The sequence below is a fragment of the Ciconia boyciana genome, chromosome 5, assembly GCF_034638445.1.
Source record: "Ciconia boyciana chromosome 5, ASM3463844v1, whole genome shotgun sequence".
Classification (NCBI taxonomy): Eukaryota; Metazoa; Chordata; class Aves; order Ciconiiformes; family Ciconiidae; genus Ciconia; species Ciconia boyciana.
In genome coordinates this window covers 61,547,697-61,574,226 of record NC_132938.1, presented here as the reverse complement: position 1 = coordinate 61,574,226, position 26,530 = coordinate 61,547,697, and the positions used below count along the sequence as shown (strand labels likewise).

Genomic DNA, 26,530 nt, shown 5'->3' with positions numbered 1-26,530 from the left:
TGGAGGAGCAGCTCGGAAAGCCCGTGGCACAGAAATGGCCAGAAGCATCTGCTGGTTAGTCATGCCCACTCCCACGAGCACCATGGTCCCCAATGCTGCCTGTGCCACAAGCACGGTTCCTCATCACCTCACAGTCCTTCTATGCATCAGCAAGCACTGCATGCTTCTCATTCTCCTTCATCCCAGCAGGATGCTTCAGCAAAACATGCTGGGTTCCTCTTAGAAGGATAATCTACTGCAGGGGATCTCTCTAGGTCACATCACAGCCCGTCTCAAAACAGTCTAAGACCGATCTGGGTAGCCTCCAAGACTACTGGGGCATCCAGCACCCTTTGTAGTGAAAGATGCAAAGAATTTAGGCATTTGAAACACACTCTACACAGTAAACTGAGCCAAGAGATGAAGTTCAAAGGCACAAGTGTTTTCAACTGGTATTCTTGCTTTAATCAAGACAAGTGTTTCTTTGTCATAAGAAATTCCCATTTTAAAGCGTTCTTTACCCAGACATTTTCTGGCCATACTCTACTGCTGGATAATTTTCACTACCTAAAAGGCTTTTTGGACACGTACAAATGGATTGTTTTGGCAGCAAGTGAGGATGCACCAGTGTCAAAACCTTTGCTTCATATTTATTCCACACTTTCACCTTTGCCAGTTCAGTACTGGATCCAGCCTGCATCAGTGTCTTCAGGATTTCAAGTAAGTTGTGAGCCTATTTAAAGTTAAGAACATCATTTTTACAATATCCAGTGGATACAACCACCTTAACACCTGTGTTCAGGAAAACATGAAAGGCAGAAACTACCTTGGGTACAATTTTTTTGAGAAAACTTTACAAACAGCTCTCACCAAAGGAAAGACTGATGAGGGACAGGGTTTCAAGCTGATGAGGTGCCTGCAGCTCCCCATCAGCTGTAGTGCACTATCATGCAGATAGCACGGGAAGAGACTGTGCTGCAGACATCTTGAACAGTCTGCATCTCCAGGGTTTGCCATAGGTGGGCTTTGAGAAGGGGGATCAGAGACCACCTCCGTCCCAGTATAAAGTCTTAAAGCTGAACTATTCAAGGGAAGAGAGAAAATTTTCAAACATTTACATTAAGTTCATTTCAAACAAAAGTTCTCAAACTTTTACATAACAGAGCTCAAGAAGGAGCTACAACTACAAAGAAAAACTACCAGTTATGTCAAGACTTGCAACTGCTGCAAAGAAAGACCATACAAGATTGTTATAATTTGCACATGCTCATCGCTCCCCAAAATAATGAAATGTTCAGCATTGTTATTTGTAGGAAACAGAAGAACACTTCTAAAACAAGGCTAAGCTAGTTAAGGCATATGTGATATATGCCACATATGATACAAATAGGTACATTGACTGCTTGCAGATTAATACCAACAGTGAAATATATGAAGTATAACTCAATGTGAAATAATAGTACTACAACTAGGAGGCTGCTTTCAACTTTTCATGAGCAGCTTCTAACCCGGACTAAGTTTGGAGTTTCATGCAGACACCATTAGTGACTGGGTAGCTAATAAATCAAAGTAGCTAAAATGTTCCTTCTAGGCACGTCACGACACGAGCATTAAGCCTGTGCTCAAGTTGGAGGTGCACACCCCCATTTAGAAAATTTCTGTTGCCCCCCATTGTTTCTAAAGCTGAACATTTGCTTCTGTACTTTGGCCATTTGATACTGTCAGTAAGATGAAGAGAAAAAAGCATCAGCCTCAAGGTTCTCTACAACTTCTAAGTATTCACTTCACCTACACTGGCCTTGCAATGCCACATTTTGCACTAACACATCCGCTTTAGTTTCGCCTTCGTGGGTAGCTGCCTGGCCCTGGTGGAAAAATTCTGCTATTTTCATGAGGCAGCACAGGCTGACAAAATAATTGACTCCTAGGAGCTGCATAGATACAAACACTCCTAACGTATTATTAGGTATGATGTCATCTGTGAGGCACAATTTAATGACTATTTATCATGTATGCAACACTTCATTTGAAAACACGCTGTATAATTTTTCATCTTAAGCCTACTGGACAAGATAAGAACTTGCCAAGTGTATTGATCTTAAATAATTTACTACACCATGGATAATATCTTAATTTGCTGGGAAAGAAAAGTGACAGAATGGCAGCGCTGGGGACTAATGTTTGTTTTTCTCCAATGGAGAATTCATATAGCCTAGGTAAAAGCAGTATATATTCCCCAAAACTCACCTCTGTTATTTCAAGTCCTCTCAGAGACTATTACTGATGCAGACAGCGAGGTTTATCTGCAGATGGATACAGTTGCTTGCCCCTCTGATGAAAAAGACATTAGATGCAAAGCACTGAAATGTTAAAGCCAAATGGGTTTTTATTATACTAATCTTGTCTCACCTAGTCGTGAATTCAAGCCAGAAAACCTAACCCAGTTATTCCTGGAGCAACCCCTCAGTTGGAGCATTGAGCAATCAGTATCAGCTGCAAAAGGTTTGTTTATGTTTTCCTGCCACTCTTGCCAGGTCTCTTATTTCCATCATATTTGGTATTTTACATTAAAGAACCCATTAGAATCACAACCTTCATCCTTCTTTTTCTAATTACATTTGCAGGCTTCACATTTGCCAAGCAAAGCTTGAAAATGAAAACTAAAGGCTCAAAAATCTGTGAGGCAAATCAAAGAATTCAACAAATAAGTAGGATTTAAAATTCATGATTTTCAAGCAAACTGCACAACTTCCGCATGCATACATTTGCAATACTGTGATACTGATAACTGCAAGAAGCAGAAACACACAGCCAATACTCTACCCATTTCCTTGCCTCTCCCTCTTTTCCCACACTCCCATAACTATTTATATATGGCCACCATATGGTAATTACATCTGGTCACTCTTGGCTTGAGACAAACTGGGACCTATCAACTGGAAATGAATACCAACCCCCTAAAACCATCCTGTTTCATAAATTGCATTCTGTGAAACAACCAACATGAAAAGATTAGGTGAGAGAAAGCCTCACAGGTTGCTGAATTCCAAGGCTTTTTCCACATTTTTTCCAAAAACTGAAGCAATACATGTAGTCTGAAACTTACTCTGTTCCAAGATGAGTCTATATTAACAAGTCTAAGCCCATGTCTTGAGTCACATTTCTGCCCAAGCTTGCATATTGCTAAGACATCTCCCCTTTTGGCTGCTCAACCCATACACCAGCCCTGCCGCGCCACCCACTACATTCACGTGCCTCCAGGGAGAGCTGGGAAAACCCACTGAACTCTGTGTTTACTGACCACTTTTGACAAATACTGCTTTCTAATAATTTATTGGTTTTATTCTACTAAGCACCACAGTATTTTTAGGTATGCAAACATCTTCCCCTCCCACCAACATCCCTTCCACCAGAAAAAGATAAAGCCAAAGGATGGGTTAACATGAAAACTGCGAGATAGACGCAACTCAGGCTCGTAACATTTTCAGCATGAATTCTTTATGTCCCTAGTTAACAGGGTAGAAGCTTTCTTGAAACAAATCAGCTTGTGTTCAGTTCAATGCTTTCCATGAAAACAAAGAAAAAAGAAAATTACTGCTTTTAGAAAAAGGCCAGAAAATTCTGATCCATTGAAGCCTGCGAGGAAGATAAACTAAAAGATATTTTTAAGTAATTACGCATTACACCCAGCTACCTCCCAGTTTTCAACACTCATACATCATTCTTGATTCTCCCATGTTATATCTTATTTCACCTCCAGCAAGATCCTCCAGTAGTGTATTATTGAAAGCAGTATCATGACTGTTGTTTCCAATGTACTAGGCACATCTGGTTATTTTTGCAGACTCTTATTTCTGCACAGACACACAGCCATAATGGATAGCAGCATCTCCCAAGGGAGTTTTCCAAGCCCTGTTAACAAATCAGATAAGCTCCCCCCTTCACTTTCCACAAACTTACCAAGAAATTAAGAAAACAGTTTCTACTTCAAGGATCTTTTACCAATTTTATTACCGTGAAGAGTGAAAAGGAAGTTTGCATATTTCTTTCATGGTGAACATCTCGTCGATGATGTGAAAGAACTGATTAAAAAGAAATTAATGCACAGTGTGTCTGATTTCTCTCTAAAAGGGCTGGCCTTGGAGATTGGCCAGTTATCGGTGGAAGGAAAACACGCAGGAGGGGAAAAGTTTCTCAGCATCTCGCAAGCAGCGTGGTAGTATTTCCTGAAACTAAGGCACCAACAAAAATAGCTTCCTCCGAAATTACACTGACTTTTCCAAAGGTACAAATGGATACTTCTCAACTCCAGATAAGCAGGACAAACATCATAAAACACCTCCATGGAAAAAGGTTTACCAACTCTGTGATGGCCCTCCTCCAAAACAATAGGCAGTTTAGAAGCAAACCCAGCAATGAGGAAAAATTGCAAGTGCCATCTTTTTGTGAAAAGCAGAGGACGTGGCATCCCCAAAGGCCCAGACCGTACCCACACTCCTTGCTCTCACATGCACCAGTGAGAAAGCCCTGAAAAGCAAACTCACATGCTTTAAAATATAAAGCCATCCCTCGCCCAACTCAAGCTGTCCCTTTCCTCCATCACCCCCTGCAGCTCATCCTGCTACGCACATCCTCCCCAGCAGCCAGGAGGCTGGGGGTTTCTCAGTCCCAGATGGAGGGTCCAGGAGGGAGCCCAGATGCTGGGTCCTGCCGCTCCACCCATCCGAGCTGCCTGGGATGCTGCTGGGGGCAGGAAGGGTGTTACATCTCCTTTTTTTCCTGCATACACTGCTACATCAGAACAAAACTGCCTGTCCAAAAAAAAAAAAAAAAACCCAAAACAAACAACAGCAGCAATGATTCCGCTACAAGGGACCCCGGGGACACTGCAAACTGGCATCCCCAGGCAGAAGGCAACCTACATCCAAGCACAATGCCCCTTCCGGACATGGATACCACAGAAAAGCTTCCCCACTGGTGGGCTTGGAAGAGCGTGGGAAGGGCTGTGGGGTGCAGGAGGGGGCTTCTCCCACACCTGGGAGCAGCAGGGAGGAGGGAGAGGGGAGGTGGAAGCGCTAGGAATGAGCAAGGGGGTTTGCAGGGAAAAGCAGGGCCCGGCACAAGGTGCCAGAGGGTGAGTGGGAGGGAATGAGAGCAGATATGTACTCGATAATTATAGCTGCATTTCAAGCAGCTCCAGCAAAACGCCACAGCATATGTGACGGCAGAGAGAACAGCCAGATGCACCGAGGAAGCCGGGTTTCGCTCCACCTCAGATCTCATGAGGGACAGGAGCAGGAGGCAGACACAGGAAGCCAAGGGAGGCAGTGAAAATGAGGAAACCTATTTTTGTACCTTAGGAGGAGCTGTGGATAAGTCACTTGAACATGCACTCGGCACCAAGCTCCTCACCCACCATCTGGGGAAGGAGCTGCATGGTCTCCACTCCTCTATCACCACCCCCAGCAGCAGAAACCCTCCCTGCAGCAGCATCCACCTCTCTGTGCCTCAGCATCCCCCCGCTCCAGCAGCACCACAGCACTCAGTAGCCACTCTCCCCTCAGCTTTTTTCCTTCCCAGACCAGCTTTCACATTGTAGGCCACCAGACCCAGCAGAAAACGTGCCAGTTGACAGAGGCCAAGCGCCACAAGGCAACAGAACATTTGCCACAGATAATTTATCACAGCTACACAGTGGCACTGCCGGGAGAACGCATACCCCGACTTTTGTAGTCTCTATCTTTTGATTATTAAAAGGGCCAATTAGCACACAAATTGAGCTGTGAATACTGAAAGGGATTTGAAAACAGTAATAATTAAAGAGCAGGGCAGTGACTGGGCTCACGAGCTGCCCCTCGTCTTCCCTGGCCTGCTTGCTAAGCCGCTCACATATCGATGGAAGAAAAGCAGCAGTGCTCATTAACTGCACCATGGTACCCAGGAGCATCCGTGCCCTGCCAGCCCCAAGCCTGCAAATGCGCAGGCTCCCTGCCCCATGCCAAGACACACAGTATTTATTTGGACTTCTCTAACGTCACACAGCATCATGTCCCGAGAAACCTGCTCCCCTCCACCCCCCCAAATGCCTGGGGAGGCTGATCCACAGGTATTCCCTCATCTCAGCTAGATGGTAGGACACCAAGCCCTGAAAAGGGAAGGGGTGACTCAGACAGGGAGAGGAAAAGTGCCAAAGCTCAGCACCCTACCCACTTTCTCCTATGCTAGCTACCACCTAATGAGGAGTATCTGATGGCAAACGATGTTCTCAGACATTAAGCTGCTCCCCAAGGAAACCGTCAGCATCTTTTACTTACAGACTGATGAAAATCCCCAGGGAAAACAATGCCGACTCCTACGTGGAACATGGGAAATGTGTATCTTTTTAATCACCGCAGCACCAATTCATCTTCAAGGCTGGTACAGTTTCCGCTCTTTGTTGCTCTGAAGCGACTGCAGCGATTCAGCTCCCCTGTGAATACCACTGCCTCTCAACCACAATATTTACTATTAGGATGGCTAAATACACTCACTGACATGCAGACAGCTCCATCCTGACCCCCAGGGCAAGGCCTTCTCAGCTCGCCCATACAAGGAAAATAAGCATGGAAGGGAGTTCATCTGGACTCACTTTGCACTGGTATAAATGACGACAAGTCCACAGAAGTTGAATGAACATAAGCTTAATGAAGAAGCCACCAAGATTTCCATAAGAAGGAATGCCAATTCAGCATGTTTTGTATATACAAAATAGAACACAACTCAAGTAATGCTCTCCCTTCCTCATCTGAAACATACCAATTTGATGATTTGTTATGAAAAGTATGTTTGGAAAAAAAAAAAAAAAGAGGGGAAAACAAAATGCCACAGGAAAAAATACTGGAGCTTATTTAGGAATAAGCAAATGTAATAATGAAAACAATGGCATATTTCTACTCCATTTAGCACAGCATGAAACCTCAATGTGCCAGGCTGATGCAGCTACAAAGCTCCATCTCCCAATGCCTTGCAACCAGCAAGATCAAGCAGTGGCACTGATACACCTCCGTTTACACAATCAAAGAGCAAGGCACAGTCTGTTACACACAAAAGTCCCCCAAAATGGGGCCCAAAAACTCACCTGGAAGGCTTAAAAGACAGTAAGACTCAAACCTGCAAACTCTTTCGGACAGGCTCTAGGCATCTAGAGCATAACAGAAAGACCGGGACTCTTCTGTGGTACTCCACAAAAAAATATAGGACAATTAATACTATATATAGACTCTACCACTTCAGTTTCCTGGTCACCTCTGATGTTAACAACTTTTAGCAATAAAAGTGAGAGTCCATCAAATTCATGCAGGCAGTAAACAGCTTTGAAATTAGTGTGAGCCAAGTTCCCTTAAAGAGAGGTACATGCTTGAGAGAGACAATTACAGAGGAGCCTAGCAGATTTATATCAGCTGGTTTAGCATTAAATCTCTTCAGAGCATTTAAAAACATTAAATTGAGACCTTATTAAAAAACTCGGCATTTTTATTTCACCAGATTAATGACACTTACATTACTAAATTCAATCTGTAGTTTCAACCACCACCAACAACACATCTCTATCTAAGTGTAATTAAAGAACTAGTCATCATTTTGGGGAAAATTGCTGGAGGCACACCAGCAAGCTTGATAAATTCAAGGAACTCACCCGCTCCTGGGAATTCTAGCACATATATTTTATTATTCCCTTGCCTTTCTGTGTACAATGAAATATCCTGATAGCATTACATTATAAAACAGTTCAACTGAAGGGACTGAAAGCTCACAGAAGGCTTCATTTCTACACACTAGTTAATCAATGTTTATTGGAAACTTTGCACTTGTATGTTTTGGCTTGCTATTCTTTTGACTGCAGAAGCTGCAAGTCTGAGGGGTTTTGTCTAAACAGTAGATGGCCAGTTTTGCATGAAGACAGTAAGAGCTTTTGTTTTCATTTTTACTTGAGAGGAAGACATCTAGTTCTGTAGCCACAGGATGCAAAACAGAGGCGTATTGCTTTGTAAGGCACTGATCCGCTTTCACTCTCTTTTTAAGAGATAATTAAACATGTAGAAACACCATCCACGGTGGCATGCTATTTTAAAGCAAACATTGCAACATGTATTTAGAATCTGGTGCGTCAGCAAAAGAGAAAAGGCTTTTCAAATCATCCTTTTTAGTAAGTCAGCACAGAGCAAAATATTTAATCCAGCCTTTTCTAGAAGGGAAGATAGCTTAGTAATACCATATACTTTGTAGTGGAATTTCTAACATGTTAAATATCTCCTATTTCCCCAATAGCGTAAGACATTGGCAATTAAATACTCATCCATTAATGATGTTCTCCTGTCTCTAGCTTTCCTAACCTAGTTGAGAATATCCTGTAGACTGTGAGAACATGTAATACAAGATGTAATAAAGTGTTTGACTGAGCTACAGTTGAAATCCTGGCCTAGGTATATGGAAAAAAAAACCCCTCAACTGTAAACTACAAATCACATCACTGAAACTAACTATTGCCAGGACAGCGAGTCACTTAAGATCACCTAAAATATAGTAGATACATGCCTACACTTACTAATGAGAAGAAATAACAGTCACTGTATCTGCATGGACACACAGTTTAGCAAGTAGAGTACAAGATTGGGAAGCCTGATTTTCCACTGAATGATACATGATTTTGGCAATTTCTTTCTTTGCTTCCTCGTGATCAACATAAGGATAATGACATCACTTGTGTACAAGAGATATTTGGTCCTGTGACAAAAGCCCTGGGAATTCCACCCCAAAAAGGCAAGTATAGAAGCAGCACGACTGAGACTGACTGCTCAGCCCTTTTTTCTTCATCATCAATCGCAAAACTCCCATGGCTTTGGGAAAGCAATGTTAGACACATGTTAGTGATATTAACATTATGTTGCTGCTGTTTTAAAGCCCAGGAAATCATACATTTCCTTTATTGCCTTTTACAAAATGTAAATGAGCTATTTAAAGTAGGACCTGATTCTTTTTCTCCAAGAAATGAAGATTCAAAACATTTTTAAACATGGTGATTTTTAAAGCATCTAGGAGACTTCAATCTTCCACTGCCTCTAGGGGAAAAAAAAAAGTCAAAGCAGAGTCCAAAATCTAGCACTGGAAAAAAAAGAGGATAAACCTGAGTTTATAGGGTCATCTTTAGGTAATCAAAGGTCAGTCCCACCTAGCGCCAGCACCACATCCGTCTTTAATAAGTAGACATAAAACATTTATGGGATAAAAGTACCAGGAAAAGATACCACAGAGTCCCCAAGATGCCTGCAAATGTCATGTCAGTAGCTTTCCTGTTGTGCCATGCCCCAACCCCGGCTCTCTTCCAAGCACCTGCTCGATGGGACAGACCTCCCATTCCTCAGGTAGGGCCATTAGGTGTATATACACTTTTTGTATTCTTAAGCACATCTGAAAGAGAAATTCTTAAGTTGCTGGTTATATCCACATGGCCAAGGCAAAAATGATGGGCTTTTTTTCCCCTCTATGCGTACCCTCTGATTTCATGGATCTTTCTCCACTCATGATGCCAGACAGTTGTGGCGATTAATAGCTTTTTCTCCCCTTCAGACTCAGACCTATAGACCAACTACTTCAAAAATCAAAACATACCAGAAATATAACTTTTCTTTGGAACAACAGCTTTTGTTATATTCTGGTACAGACTGAACACCACACTACTTTTTCCAAGTAGTGCTTCATGTCATGCAAACCTAAGAAAAGGGAGGGGAGGAGAGGGAGCGAAGCTCTTCTATTATTTATCATCCACAGAGTCTAGTCTTTGCCCCCACAAGCTATTTCAGAGATCTATGGACGCAGCATCCCAAGAATATTTTCTTTCATTAATACTTTCAACCATGCTGATCTACAACACAACACTAAATTTACACACCACTGATTGCTGTGATTTTTTTTTGTCCCCAGGGATGCTTAAAAAAATTAAATTCCTTTACCTTTATGTCATAACAGTGTGCAACAAAGTAGCATACCAGCACTGTGCATTTACTGAATCTCATAAGTTATTGATGAGACTGTTAAAGACTAAGCTGACAAAGCCATTCCACTTTTGGTGATTTACATAATTATATTTTAGGTAAAATTTACTTATTCTGCTGCCTATAATCAACTTTTAAGCCAACATTGTGTGTACACCCTTCTGTTTTAACCTGAAGCAATCCAAATTACTCTACAAATGCAGTTTCATGAAAAGCAGAGTTCTCCTGAGAGGCATCTCAGCTACTTGTTTTAAAGCAGTGGGTAATAATCAGGGGAAAAGAATAATACTCATCATCACCTCTTTACATTCCTGTGACTGCTCATTTGTTTATATCACAACAGCACCTAAATCAAGGGCCAGAGACATTTGCCGGTTGTTTGACAGACAAGTGTAATTTGGGCATTTATCCACCCGCCTTTTCTTGCTGAGAAGCTGTTTCCAAACTGCCCCAGAAAGCCCCGGACACACCAGGGTACTCGCTTTCAAAGCACGTGTTAATTTTCTATTATCTGACACAAAACCAACATTGTGTTCTGCATTAGACTGCAAAAACTGTGCCCTCGAAATTCCTCTCTGTCCCAGCCCGGAGGAGGCAAGCAGCAAAGCATCACCTAAGCAGAGTGCTCTGTTCCTCCTAAAGGGAAACTCGGGAGGGAAACACAATGCACATACAAAACAAGAGGGGCAGAAGGGAAGTGAGTCAGGGTTGCCGGAAAATATTTACTTGCTGATTTGAACACAAAGGAATCTCCAGCATGCCTCGCCATCACTTCAGTGAGGTTGGCGGAGCGCAGTGGATTTGTTGCCACAGGCTATTTAAGGTAAAAAACTCTGCCATATTTATCCTCCAGCCATGTCAGTGCAAGTTACTCCCCCGGGCCCTGACAGCACAGCATCACTTCGCAAGGCATGCCCAGCTGTGCGAGGAGGCTGCACCATCTTATGTTAGAAAGCAAGTGCATGCCTAAATCTTTTTCAGGAGAGCAAGAAAGATCAGAGGAATTGCTAATGATCTTGAAGCAAGGATGGCAGAAGCAGGAAGCCTGAGCCGCCTGACTCCGTGAAAATTGGTTTGTGGGACCTTCAGCAAGTCACTCAGCCTTTGTGTCTCAGTTTTCCCTCCTAATACCTATCTACACACTTAATTCATGCATGTACAGCTGACAGAAGGCTGGAAAACTCCTCCAGAAGGCAGCCAGGGCAAAATGTCAGAGCTAGAAAACAGCAGTGAAAGACCTCCCAAAGATCTTTCAGATTAATACTATTTTTTAAATAGACACTGTGGCAGAGAGGCATCACTGCAGCTCACTGTGTTTTCCAAGTGCTGCTCTGGAAGCTATAGGCACCTGCAGCACTGTAATCTCAGGATATGGGAGTGACTCAGCCTCCCGAATGCTGGACAAGGAAGGCAGCAGGATCTCAGGGGTGGAAGTGCCTTGCCTTTAGGGAAAGAAAGGATCAGATGAATCGCAGCACTGTGTAACTCCTCCCCCTGCGTGACTCTTCTCTAGTGGACTCATTACCAGCTGAGGACGAGGTAGTGCTGGTTTCTTGAACTGAGAAAGAAAGGCCAAATCCCATGCACCACAAACAGGCTTTGCAAGTGAAAGCCACCACTTGCTAGACCTTGTTCAAAGCAGTCAGACAGCATCTCCCCTGCTCGCAGCTGCAGCCCGTGTGGGACCCTGGCACTGGGAGGTAGCCAAGGGCACCTCGTATCTAATTTAGCCCTTGTGCTTGAAGAAGCCCTGCTAGAAAGAGCCTTCCCCAGCCGCAACCCTTGGTGTGGGAATGGAGACGCTGGAGATCTGTGCTGGGATACTGCCACAGTGCCATAGCAGCAACATGACTTCAGCACTGCACACCTGCAATGAGATACTGCTGATAATTAGCATTGAAAACACTACTGATGTAAAATACAGCACTACGGACATCGCTAGCACTAACCCCAGTTTGGGTCAGATTGAAGACGGGTGTTAACAAAATCATCTTGTATCTCCCATGGTCCTGGAGGTCTATGCCCAAGCAAGCCAGGAGTTAAAACATTAAAATTCTAGTCCTTTTGACACCTGAAATGTTTTCCATCAGCATCAGAGTGCCCACATAATTTATATCACAAATATGATTTTGCAGGATTAAATATGAAAATAATATATCAAGGATTTGTTATTGGAAGGAAAACCATTTGCAGCATACAACAAACAGCCCAACAGAAGAAAAGCCTGATTGCTGTGATGAATAATGCATCTTGCCTATGGTACTAATTAACCTTGTACTCCAGTAAGATATTATGGAACAATAAGGCTAATTTGAATGTGGCCCGACACTTTTCCCTATGGCATCCAGAAATCAGTCTTTGGAACATGTAAAATTTAAATTTGTTAAACCAGAAGCTTTTGCTCAGTAAACTTGCAGAAAGAATACTTTTGTTTCTCTGTATTCACAGCCCATGCTGTTTGCATGCATGTACACAACACAAAACACAGAAGGGGACTCCACAACCAGAAATGGTCTAGCTTGGCTTTCCGTGGGCCCTCACCCATCTGCCAGCAGCACACAGACAGTGACAATGTGCCTCCAACTAAATCCCACAACGCCTCTGCAGACTCAGATGCCCTACAGATATAACTGCAGCACGACTGTTGCACAGCCTTGGTTTCTCCCCGATTAGAGTGGCAAAACACTTACAACAAGCTCGCTGAAAATGAACACCAGAAGTTTAAAAGCTAATGCTTTTATGCCTCCAACCTAAAAGCAAATGCCTCCACCTGAAAACAGACTCTAGCTTGGGCTGGTCTTGCTTTTCTTGTAAAATACTCATTTTCCTGTTAGCCCAAAGCTACACATGGTATTAGAGTAAACACACATGCCACATTAGAAACACTGTGTTCTTAGTCATGTGCACAGCGCACACAAAGTGCGGCAAACTACTTGCACATACAGGCATGACCATACAAGGCATCATGCACAGGCATCTTGATGTAAGAGCATACATTCAACTGTAAGTTTACACAGTCATGGGATCAACTTTTCAGATAACACTGGCCAACTGCTTTATATACCAAGGTCTGACCTAGCATAGTCTTGTCTTGGGGAAAAAAAACCAAACACCAAACACCCACAGACAAACAGGAAAAAAGCAGACTTCTTGGCTCTCTCCAAGCACCCTTCTGACCTGGGAATTGCTGGGAGGCCACCAAACCAAACAGTACCCTACAATATTTTGGAAGAGCAGGGTCTGGTAGGGGGCACTGCCCCGCCATCTACCAGTGCACTTAACACTACATTTCAGAGCCAGGGCGTGACTTGCCGCCTTCACCATCAGGATGACACAGCTCTTGTCAATGCCATTAGCCACGCTCAGAGCTCAGTCAATAACAGACTCATACAATCATTTCACTTGTCCCCAAGCACCAGATTTCCAGCTGGCAGCCATCCCACACCCCAGAGTGAAAACCCCACGTAGCACAGTAGCAAAAAAGCACCAGGAAATGTCTGACCTGACTGCTGAGTATTGTGTTACCGACACATCCATGAGGCAAGAGCCCAAAGACATCAATAATGAGGATGCCAAGTGCAGAGCGAGTCAGTTGAGCACACAGCACTGCAGCAGCAGCTTTAGGGAAGGCTTCCTATGATGCACCAAGTCCTGTAAGCAGGCTTGAAGGGCTGACATACCTTTTTAAACTGTGTAAGAGTGAGGAGTGACTCAAAACTTCTTCCCTACTCTTTCCAATGGAGCATACTGCAGAAACACATGGATGAATTTTAGCCTGTGTCCCCCTGCACGAGATGAGAAAAAGACAGCCACAAAGAGCCAGAAATTCTCTGATATTTAGGAGGTTTGGAGGAGATCAGGATCAGACCATTTGCTGAGAAATAGGTCTGATCTGATCTGCATCAATTATTATGAACTAAATTTCTATCCTGGGCCCTGCTGGCAGTCAGTGCAACACTTAATAAAGTTCTAGGCCAGGTAATCATTTATTTGTTAAGAATATATTATAAAGGATTATCTTCTCCCTCCCATCAAAATCAATGATAAAATCCCCATCAACTACAGAAGATCACACTGTAACTCACTTCTGCCAGGAAACCTGCACCCAGACGTATTAGTCTGGCAGCACTACCCTGCAGCAAGGGCTCTGAGTGCTATTTATGCCAGGCTCGCCAGTGCAGGCACCAACAGGATGGTTTCCTTCTCTCTCTGGTACGAGCTAGACTCTCAATCTGGACCAAAATGCCTTTGCACATGAATGATCGATTAAGTCTCTTGAGCAGAAGCTTGTCTCTGCGTCTGCCTGTGTGGGCCCACACTGCTCTGACCCCAGCCGTGCCTGTAGGCATTACCCCCATCTAAATTCCCCGCTGCCAGCTTTGTCGGAGGATGCTACTACTGTCACAGCATGAGAGCAGGTCCTAGCTGCAGTAACACTTCATTTGTCTGGGCAGCAGCATGCCTGGAAGGATGACTGCCCTGTTTTAGTGGAAGTATGCAAGACAATCAAGGCCAGCTAAGCAAACTTGTTTTGACATATTAAATCATGCTTGAACTGTGAGAGCAAAGAAAAATAATGTAAAAGCTCTTCTAAAAAAAAAAAAAGGCTTTACAAATAAATAAATAATACAGGTCAGCCTTGTGCACAGGAAAGGGAGAAAAGCTTTTGTCTGAGCTTGACTGAGGACTTTGGGTAGGCAGAGGGAAAGATTATTTTGTAAGACAGACACCTGCCTTTTTCTGCAGAGGTTTGTAGCCATTTCCATGCATTTCACTGCTAGGATGAGTCTCTTGCCGATCACCCGCTCTGGCACTGAAAGAGCATCAAGTGCTCAGGCAAAAAGCAGCCCCAAAACCAGGTAGGCCAGGAAGAGTGAAATCCCATCATCTGTACACTTACCCCTTACCGGCACACTCATATGCATGCAAAAAGCCCTGAGCAACATTTGACTTGATATTGGAGGGTCCCATGACTGGTTTTGCCACAGTACTCTGTGAGCCTTTAGCCATTTTTACCTCGAATTCCCTCTGCAGACACTTCGCTCTAGAGGTTTCTTCCTGGAGAGATAATACTCAATCTGCTGCAACTCAACCATTGCAATGCCGGAAATCCCACAAGTACAGGGTCACAGGGCATCCGTGGACCTTGGCAATTAACCATGGCACCTCCCTGTCACCCTGAACCCTTTCCTCCCTGCTGTGGATTTCTTCCAGTAATTAACATGCCCAATTACCTTGGATTTATACTAATAAAATGCTGGGTCCTGTCCCAAGATCCTCTCATTGCTGGCACTTCTCAAACCCACACAGAGCCACAGCAGTAACAAAGCCCGCAGTCCTGGCTCTGTCACTGCCTGGGTTGCAGGCTATCTGCAAAGCAGCTCAGAGCTGGGAAGCTTCAACCCACAGGCTGCTTCTGCCGAATACCAAATTAGCACATTCCCCACGCTCGTCGGGAGCAGCTTTTCCTTTGGCTCTGCAGTAATTAAAAAGCTTCCTTTCCAGGCAGCTTTCGAAGGCAACGCTGTGACCTCTGTCACCATTGCAATGGGATGACAGACCGTCCAACTCAAGTGTAAGGCCTCTAATGCATTATTTGGGGAATTAGTACCGTAGGAGAGCAACCCTTATGACCATGCAGGAGGTAGCCATTTCACTCGGTGGATGGCAACTGTGACTCTGGAGTTCAATAAAGATTATATTGGCTCCCTAGGCAGGCTCGCTTTATTCAAGTAATACTAGTCACACACGTGCAGAGGGACTGGAAAGTCTGCTAGGGCAGGGGATGCTTTATCTATACGCAGAGGGTCTGGTACTCAATAACGCTGAGGCAGCGAAAGGGACCTTCGGGCAAAGATGGACTCCTCGGCACAGCTTCCACACTAGGCAGAGGCACCAGCTGACGTGAGAGTCCTGCTCAGAAAACGCACCTCCAAGCCAAACGTTTTTTTGAAGGAAAGCATCTAATTGAGGTACAAAAGCAAGCCTTTTGCAAAGACAACTTCTGTTCAAATTCCAGCTCTAGAGGAATGGTAAGTTTGTTGTTACTTCCCAATGAATCTACCTGGAGATTAATGATCTTACAAGGGTTTTTGGTTAGTCCAAAACCATAAAAAGAGCACATGGGATCAAGTACAACACTGACACCCAGAGCCCTGGTTCAGGCTCTAGCCTCTGACTGGCACTGAACTACTCAGCCTCTGGCCCAAGGCTGTCATTTGTTAAATGGGGAACAGTGACTCTGACCTCCTTCATAAAGTGGATCCTTCAAGACCCAACAGAGAAAAGCCCTTTGTATGATCTGGAAATGTTTTTAATAGCCTGTATTAACTATTTCTTTCCTCACATGGAAAGAGTCACATCTGAAGTGCCAACAAAACTACCCCCAAGCCACTCAAAGCCTACCATGAGGATTTGACTCAGGACACACCACCAAGTCTCACTGCAAAAATGGGTCACATCCCAAGCCGGTGCTGCCTCCTGTGCCATGCTGGCCAGACAAACCTGACATGGGAGCTCACCACGAGCCCACCACCATCACCACCACAGGGGGCTGTGCAAGGATGCCAGGCTGAGGATGCAGATGAAGATGCTCTGCTGATGCATGTCCTCTCCCACCCACCCTGCTTCCAGGAATGTAACCTCAGGCAGCGCGGGCAGGCATGCAGGCAAGGACAGCCTTGTTTCACCACCCAGCCAGTGGATTTGTCCTGATAACACCACTGAGCTGGAGCTCTTAGAGCTTGGATTTTCGGGGTGGGGGGGGGGGGGGGGGCGACACGGACACACGACATGACAGGGACAGGACGGATGAATTTCCTTGGCCCTAACTTGATTGAGTATCATTTACAGTGAGAAGAAAGTTGTCATCTTAAATCCCAATTCTTCAAAGTTCAGCTGTTTTTTTAAGGACAAACATATATGAAAGTAATAAGGGGCATCCACAAGCCTGGCATTGTCTCTTTTGTCTTTTTTTTTTTTTTTCTTTAATCTGTTTTGGGCATACGGTTTGGGGTTTATGTAACAGCTAGCCTTACTCTTCGAGTTCATTCCAGTATTAACAACCTCATAGCCCCCCTGAGGGAAATAAAAAATGCAAGCACACCAGTACCATGCTTAATACAACCTTAACCACATGTTGTTCATGGCTACCATTGTGTCTATACTAGATTAACTTCTTCAGTGATAGAAAATGAGCAAACTTACAGCAAAATAAATGAGCATCTCTATTTACATGAAAAGCAGATTCACCTCTTTCTGCAGACATCTGTGTTGCAGTCTCTTTGCTCTTATTGCAGTCTACTGAACACTTACCTTATACGGGATACAAGTTTATCCAGCTAAATAAATGAAATAAGGAGGAAGCTGTGAATCTGTTCATACAAGGCACAATCGTAGCCTCCCTCTGTGGAGCCTGGATTTCAACCTCAATGTTAACCCAAAGCAAGTTAAAATGGTCAAGATGTAAAGCATGCAGAGAGAAAAGCTTATTATTGAAATGTCAACACATCATTAACTACTGCTAAGTGTTTCTAAATGAGAAACACAAAACCAAAAACCCAAATTATGAACAAAACACAATAGTACAACTTCATTTTAACACCCCATGTAAATTAGGTGGAATGAGGGTTCTTGACAAACGAGCTCTGGCAGACCCTTGGCAGTTCAAGAGGTTGCAGCCACCCTTCTGCTAAAGATCACCATCCAGGGATAGTACCCATGTCTTATTTGCCCCCAGGCTGGAGCATCAAGACAAGCCCTCCATTGGTCACATCAGCTCATGGGCAGACTATCCAGTTCTGCAGAGCCAGCAGCAGCTTCCAGCAATGGGACAGAATGGGCAGCTGGGGGCAGCCATATCTTAAATCAAGGCAATTAAATTCACTGCATTGCCAACCAGCATTCATGTACTTTATCTTTAGTATTTCTCCAGAGTCCTTAATTGTTTCTAAAAACCAAAATTAATAAGCAAGCTGTTTCCAAGCAATTCAAAGTCGAAGGTGCAATCAAAGGAACCTAACAGCACCATGGCTAACACTCCTTTTCTCCTGCAACACATCTCCCATCTCATAATTTAAGAAATTCCTTAAGCTACCAATGGATATCCTATATTCAAGAATGCTAAAACCAAACAAAGTCAGTATTCAAGTAAATATCAGTTAGTTATCTAGGACCAGACTAAAAAGCATACCCTCAGATCCGCCCCAAAATATCTTATGGCTAAGAAGCAAACATGACCTTCAAAGTTTACACTTTCAGAGCCATTTCCAAACCTTATTTTATTTGCACTGCTCAATCTATACTTTGGGGGGGAATAAAGTACTCCTTAACTGTCCTTCTGGAAGGTGACTGCACAGCAGTCACACTGCAAAGAACAGTAAGGTTAAGTTGGTCAAAGTAATGGCCTAAAAGCATCGCTGCAGAATGAGGAAAGATCTTCAGAGTCATCAGGGTTACAAGCATACGAGGTAGTGCAGAAGGTTACAACTCATTAGCAAAGCACAATATGTTGCACGTACACAGATACTGTGCCTGCTATAATGAAGGCAAATAGACGTGCAAAATAAAACAAAGAAGAGTAATATTTAATAAATCCTGTTGCAACACAGCTTTGACCTGTGGAAAAAATTTCCCTGCTCTTGTTAATTATTTCAGCTGCAGAACAAAACACCTAAATATATACATGCACACACCTCTCTACAGAATAAAACCCATTCCTGCTCCAGTGACAACTGCCTTTTGCTGAAATGTAGCATTCAAGTGATTTTCTTTAAATTTGAAAAGATAATACACACTGTGTGGCCAAAAATTCAGCTATTCTGACACTAGTTGGTTTTGTGCCTAATTAAAATTAACTAGGCACTTCAGCTCATAATTATATAAACACCTACCATGCTATACTCCCAGCCAATTTGGTTTTAATCAGAAAAACACACGAGAAGTATGAATGATGGGCAAAGAACTCCCTGTAGGGGCAACTGTATTTCCAAATTCAGTATTTTCCATATACTGAATATTTCCATCAATGTTTTTCTTGCCATGTAATCACCTCCCAGTAGAACAATTAAAAAGAGATTTTTTTTTTATCCCTGGACTTTGCTTGCTTCCCACTCCACCACAAGGGTAAAAGCACACTTGCCTTATTCACCTGAGTCCCAGCTGTGAAGTCTCCCACAAGACAGGCAGGATTTAGCAGTAGACTGTCTTTCTAGCATCCGTAACAAGGAGTGCAGAGCAAAAATTCAGCTGACCTGAGGCAGAGAGGCACACAAACAAGTTGTGGAGGGGGCTGAAGAAAAGTTGCCCCCCTCCTGCACCTACATCAGATGCAAAAACAGAAACACTGGCTGCTTCCGAGCAAAAGCCCAAGCTCCAAAATAAGGTTACCTGTGCAGCAGCACGTTTCCATTTCCCAGAAATAAGGGGACAGGGAAGGCAACAGCTGAGCTGCAGCATTGTGTCACCTCAGCAAACCACACACAGTGAATTTGTTAGAAATACAAGGGGTTTTTTATTGTGGTATCAGCTATGTGTTTCATTCACAAGTCAGGCCTTTTGGATAGCTGCTGTGCAGGCATAGAAACATCAAGGCATCAAGTGTGGCTCTGCCATCACCACCTCTGCAAGCCGTCAGTTGCCTCCCAGCCCTCCACAGATGGTGCCTTCTGCTACTCACCAGCCAAGGGTCACTACCTCTGCCTGCCTGCTCCTGCACAGCTGCAAAAAAACCAATTGCCTCCAAATATCCTTCCAATAGCTGATCAACAGGGGGGCAATCACCACTCTGGGAAAGTGCCTTCAAACATCTGCACTGATTGCACTGCTCTCAGAGGAAGATGAGTAACTCTGCTTCACCTCCAGTCAGCCACCAATAAAATCACCTGAGAACTGATTTGGCAGGTAAACTTCTGATCTACATAAGCTAGCTACCTATGTCAATTAGTTTTAATTATATCCAGAATAAAAGACCTGCGAACATGAGGTTTATCTGCAGCCTTTGTTTTCTGTAAGAAATTCTCATTTCTCCTGGCAAGAGCTCAGCTGAATTGCAACACAAGTAATGAACAATCAGCAAAAATAAATATTGTTTTGTAAATGCATTGAGGTATGTTCAGCAAAGTTGATTAAGGGAAGAATAATCAAACAAACATCAATATTTAAGACAGCAGAAGGGCTTGAACATTCTAGAGTTGTTTTACAAAAAAAATATCCAAGTATTCCCTCTGGCAGCAATTCCTTTCTAAAACCAGAAAACCATACCCCAACCCATCCTCGCTCCAGCTCTCAGTTTCAAAGTTCTTCCTTAGAAGAAGGCAAGGGTGAAGAAAGATTTCACTGAGTTTTCCTCCATTATTTTGTCCACCGCTAACATCTGTAATCTTGTCCATACGTTGTAGCTGGCTAAAACCAGCTGTACTCCTTTTGATGTCTCTTCAAGTAGCAGCATGCAACGGTTGGTGGAAAGGAGAGCCTCACAACCTCCTGAACTCATTACTCACCTTTTCAGCTTGGCTCTCATACAGTGCAATTTTTTATTTTTTTTTTTTACCCAAATATTTAATTAATTTGTGATTCAGCTCTAAAAGCAGATGAAAAAATATCAGGCTCTTCAGATCAACTACATCTGCAGTTACCACTCTGCAGCCCCCCGGTCACTAGCAGGACTTCACCACTGCAAGTGTATTTGGGTCTCATTAGCTTGACATCCCCTCCCTTCCAGTAGCATGGGCTCCAGAGCCTTTAAAGGCATAAAAATAAGCACTTCTTGCTTCTCACCGAGAACATATTGGGCTGAAGGTGAGGATGAATACAAAGAGAAGTGCCAGAAGGTGCCCTTTTCACAGTGAAGGGCCTTTTCACACCTTTCACAAAGGTACCCTTTTATTCATTTCCCACACAAACCCCAATGGTGAGCCCTTCTGTATACAGTAAGCAACTAAAATTGAAGTTACAACAAAACTCACCTATGCCAGTGCAGGAAGAAGGAAAGCATAGACTGGGGCAGATAAGAAATTGTTTGGCCAAACCCCTAAATGGGTAAAGACAGAGACTTCAGTGGCACTACATCAAGTTTTACAGCATTTTAGGATCTGGCCCTCAACCTTGGTTGAGTACTGCCTGCTAAGCAGGAGACCATTAGGAGACTTGAAATTGGCCAAACAGACTTGAAACTGGGCATTTTCCAGCTAGTGAAAATGCTCAGGAACATTTCCTCAAGGACCCATTCAGAGAGCACCAGCTGAACCAAGGCAAAGCCAATAACCATCGGTCCTTTAGTGGCACCAAATCACTGCTCTGGAAACCAGTGTAGAAATTCACAGAGCAACTGCTTTCATTTTTCTTATTAACTAGTACAGCAATTTATTCTTGTGAATAATGAACCTTAACACTGGTCCTTTATAAACATGTCCCAAAACAGTCACAATTTACCTCCCTCTAGCTGTCCCATAGCAGTTGCTGATAAATGGGCCATGTTGCCAAAGGAGGTGTAAAAATCCAAGTAGTTCAGATTCTTTACAGTAACTACTACCTAGCTGCCTATATTAATTGAGAGAGCGAGAACATTATATAAGGAGATTAGACCATGTCATATTTACAACCTCAGTGTCCCCAGCGAGAGAAATTGCTCAGCTGTTACTGTCAGTGCCTTCTTCAAACAGGAACCCTGCTGACAAGATGATGAATTCAGAACATCGCTGCCAATTAATGATTTGTAGGCAGAAGGGATTTCAATAGTTCACATATGTTTGTGAGGGTGACTGGGATTTACATCACCTCTAATAGAGTGTAGTCTGCTCTGTCCAGACACGACACTAGAGCTTGGAAAATGTCATTTTTGCAGGAGAAATTTTAATAAACAAAGCCAGGCTCTTGTGGGTTGAAAATGTTTCCCCAAAGCATGGTCACTAATAACCTGCTTATGCCTAAGTGAAAGCACGCAGGGAGACTGCTTGCAAGATGCACCAAAGTGATTTACAAACCAAAGGTCAGAAGTTATTTAGGCATTTGTCAAAGCTACACCAGAGTGCCAAGACTATGGTTATGTCAGCCAGGAGCATGGAGTGCATTTCCTAAACACCAGTCAGGCTGGAGGGGGGAAAGTATCTACAAGCACATAGGAGCTTTCTTGGTGTTACTTATTCTGCTTATGGGCTGCAAAGTTGAACTTTACTGTCCTAGAAAAAAATCTCATCTTTGTGAATATAACAATATCCAAACCAGAAAGCATTTTACTCACACAGGATATCCGCATGAACTCCATACACGCTGAATGCAGACCTCCTGAATGGCCTAAGGCTGAATGTCTCCTATCGAGCATCTCTGAGCCAACCAGCAGGAAATGTTTGGCATGATGACCTGGGTTAAACACAGGACATCCAAATGGGGCCCTCAAACAGACTTTGCCATAGGCACTCAGAGCCCAACATTCCATTGATTTGGTGATGAAATTTAGGACTTTCCTACAAAAGAGAATTATGGGCTCTAACAGCTCTAGAGTAATTAAAGTGATAAACTTCTGCTGAGGGTGCAGGCTGTAGGTCAAGTGTAAGAGTAATTTATGTAGGTATGCCTTATGACGGAAGGGCAAGGGTACATTGCCACAAAGCATCTTTACGCTTCCAAACTATGATCACAGTCCTACCCAACACAGTGCAGGGCCAGACGTTGTCCTTCTATTGACTAAGAAAAATAAATTTTAAGAAATAACCCACACGCAGAACCTCAAATCACTAAGGTCTTCTGAAAGCACACCCCAGATTGCTATCTCAACACTACCAGAGATCCAACCGCTCTACAGGCACAGTAGGCTCTTCAAAGATAGTCTCAGGTTTCTCATTTAAACCAGTTGAATTTTCTGGTTTGTGGGTTTTTGATGTTTTGGTTTTTGTTTGTTTTTGAGATCTTTAAGAGTGCTTTGAGATATCCCATGCTGTTCATGCAGCACGGGAGGGCAGGATTTGAATGGATGTACCCCTTTCCTCTAAAGATTCTTACAGGTGACTGAAGTCAGTGTCTAGACATAGCACCCAATCAGTGCATGTTATTTTGGGACACAGTATTTTTAGCCATAACGAAGCAGATCCTTGCTGATCTATCTGACCCACATCCCTCATCTGTGACAGTCTATATTTCCTCAGCTTGGGCTAATATTGATCTTAGCTCCCCTTGTGCGGTATCAAACATCAAGTCCAAGCCTTCTTCCCCTCCTAAACAGGAGAAGTACCTTTATTGTCACAGGAAAAGCAAAACCAATCAGACTTTGCTGTATTGACTACATCTGCAGAAAAAGGAGACTATCCTGGTCGAAAAGCACACTCCACATGCTGTTTACTAGAGGTTTTTCCAAAACCAGACATACCTACATTTTCTCTCCTAGTCAACCCTTGAAGAGACTTGAACTACGTAATCTTTGGGGGCACAGTGCGTGACCAAGGCCTAAAGGATCAAGGCCACAGTTTGCTTTGGATATGCACTGATCTACCCTTTGCACCAACACTACAAACACCAATAACAAGTGTCTGGAGTGAGGTGAAGAGAAAATGCAACACCGACTTCAGTTGGAGCAGAATCCCTCTGCCTTCCCCATCTATTACTAAGTGGTTGCAAGTACAAAGCAATTAAGGTGGGACTGATGACCAACATATAATTAATTTTGCAAAAAGCAAACCGCATTGAAGTCTTTTTTTCTTTCCCCTTCTTTTTTATGTCCAAATAGGTTTTAAGCTACCTGTTACATATTTACAGCAGAAGGGCAATTTTATAAACAATCATGTAATACAGCAAACCATATAATGAGATTATACACTCTTAGAGTATGTTGCACTTCTTTAAAAGTATTATTTTTTAGGTCTCGAGCTTCAGATACCCTAGATCTCTTGTGCAAGGCCCCTGATGCCTGAGGAGACCTAAGCTGACCAGCAACTCAGGAACCTCAGCCAGCTACTTGTGTGAAAACTTCAGCACATATGGAAGCATTTTTATCACTAGGGCTTTAGGTTTAACTCTGAACAGCTGAGCAGCTTTGTATTAAACTATTTACCAGAGAGGAAAATCAATCAACTCACACCACATCAAATCCCACCCCACCCCCCCCCCCCAAACAGGGTGATAAAGAGAGAAAAACATACTCCTTTAAATACAAAAACAAAACACATCTTGCATAGGGAGATTAACTTCCAACATTCCCTGGTACAGTCCAGAAAAAAGAAAACAAGCTTCTAAAATTCATAAGGAAACCCCAATATTGAGGAAAAATAATGTAAAGCTTTAAATAACAGATAAGATTGCAAACGCCTCATGGACCCAACAGTACAGTGCTCCAAAGGTAATAGTGGCATGCCAGATTCTCCTTGTCCACAGCCCTGTAAGCACCAGAAGGACCCATACATAGGTGTTAAGTCCCACTACATCCAGCCAAGGCCTCTCTCTTCATGCTGTCATGGTCATTCAAAGGACCTCAGTGGAAGTGAGAATCTGACCCACCAGTGTCAACTCAACCAAGCATGAAGGGCATGGAAGAGAAGAAAGCCGAGACCACACATCACCTCAGTAGCCTCAGCACTGCACCTTCCCTGCAGACCCTTACCTTGGCAGGTGTTGTTCTTCTCTTCATACCCTGCCTTGCACAAGCACTTCCCAATGGGCACCAGCCATTCCCCCTCCGCACTGCAGTGCATCTTTGGTGCCTCGTCGGTCACCGAGTGGTTGACACAAACACCCGACACCTCTAGTAGCTGCGAGGAATCCGCTCCTGTGATGGTGTCAGGAAAGCGGGCCAGGTTGCGGATCACCGATGGGCACTTCTTGTAGTACACGCGCACAGAGACCAGGGCAATGCAGGCACCCACATCCTGGAAAGCGAGGTAAAATCCCTTTTTTGTTAGGGGCCCAACATCTCTCACCTCTGTGTTTAGCTTCATAACTCTGTCGCCAAGGTCTAACTCTGTGAAGCTCTCATCAGCAGCGATGGTATCGATCTTGATGTACTGGTTTTCTTTGATGTTCCTCCCATCTTCATCATCTGATTCGAAGTAATACATGTTAAAAGTCTCTTTGCAAGTCCCAAGTCCTCCTGGAAGGCTGTTACAGTCCCTCAGGGTGAATTTGAGCTCAATGAAGATGCGGGATGCCCCTTCATTAGAAATCCAGCTGGTCAGAAGCCAGTTGTTCTGATTCTGTTCCATTACCTTGCATACTTGGTATGTGTGTATCGGAGCATAGTTTTCATCCACCTCACCAATTTCTTCCCACTGTATAAAAAGGAAAAGTATTACTTTTTTAAAAGTTACAGCTCCCGCAAAATTTTAGCTTTCCCATCTAAGAGCACCTTGGGCTTCAGAGGTCCAGGAGATCTTTTAGGGGGAAAAACTGGTTTTGGCAGTTTTTTCAGGGAAAACTAAATGGCAAAGTTTTCCATACTGGAGGCTTGATACATTCCTGATAAAGTCAGATAAAAGACCCTTTAGAAATATAAAAGTACGCTAGTTAAAAACCTTTTGTTTCAGACATTTCAGAAGAGGGAAAACATACCGACAGGTTTGTCCACTAGTACTGTGTTAGGGAACAAAACAAAAGCAGATGGGGCCATGAGTTGGCCTTTTCCAATGCATCCACATAGGAGGGAAAAAAAAAAAAAAATAAAAAGCTATTTACAGTCTGTCTGTCCCCGCTCCCCCAGGCTCCTTTCTACCACATCCTCAAATCACTGCCCAACGCAATGAGGACGACCACATTTCTCCAAGCTATTCTCCCCCACCAAACAGCCTGCCAGAAAATCAGCAGTGATGTATGAAATAAATGGGCCTTTGCTCTCCCCAAGTGTGCTAGTCAGAGGAGTTCCTGCTCATGCAAAGAGCAGATTGCTTCCAGTAAAGGTTACAGGGATCTGCAAATCTTGAGCTGTTTTGCGTGCTACATAGGTTTTTAAGCAGAGCTCCAGATAACTTCTCATAGCTGTTTGTGGGAATTGTAGCAACTGTTTTTTCATTTTATTTTGGCCACACTCTGAAGTGCATCACTTGAAAGAAATACTTTTTCCTGAACCAGCACACCACAGTCAGTAGCACCACAACAGTGCCTACAATAGAGACACAGCATTAATGTTTCCTCTCTGCTTTTGACAACTGTAGTGTCACATTAAGAGATTAGATTAACCCACGTAAGTACAGCAAAGAACTCTGGAGAACCAGTGATGGTTTTAGTTTTGTTCCCTTCTACTTTTGACCCGCTCATCTGCAAGGGCTTAATTCCCAAAGCCTCTTCCATCTTCTGCTCACCATTGCCCGCATCCAGTCACAGCTGCGGATGCAGCACAAAGCAAACACACAGAGCATAATTTAAAAGTGCTCCAGTACAAGGTAATAGCTATATTCCAAGCTGTGTATCTTCTAAGGCCAAAGGCCAATTTTTTTCATTGGCAATACAGCCTGAGATGAAGTTGAGAGCCTTTTCAACCCAGATGCCATTATTGCAGAGCTAACACCACCCTCAGAGCCAACATAACAATGAAGGTTTTTTTA

At 43.5% G+C, this 26,530-nt stretch overlaps 1 protein-coding gene across 11 annotated transcripts in view; it reads right to left on the bottom strand.

Moving 5' to 3' along the window:
- EPHA5 (EPH receptor A5) overlaps nucleotides 1-26,530 on the bottom strand; it is a 213,266-nt gene that overhangs the window by 146,662 nt on the left and 40,074 nt on the right. For 9 of the 11 annotated variants that reach the window (XM_072861294.1, XM_072861291.1, XM_072861292.1 and 6 more), the window contains exon 3: nucleotides 24,598-25,261. In XM_072861294.1, coding sequence (XP_072717395.1) covers nucleotides 24,598-25,261 — 664 coding nt within the window. The remainder of the gene's footprint in view (nucleotides 1-24,597; nucleotides 25,262-26,530) is intronic. The other 2 variants (XM_072861297.1, XM_072861298.1) reach the window with 1 other exon arrangement.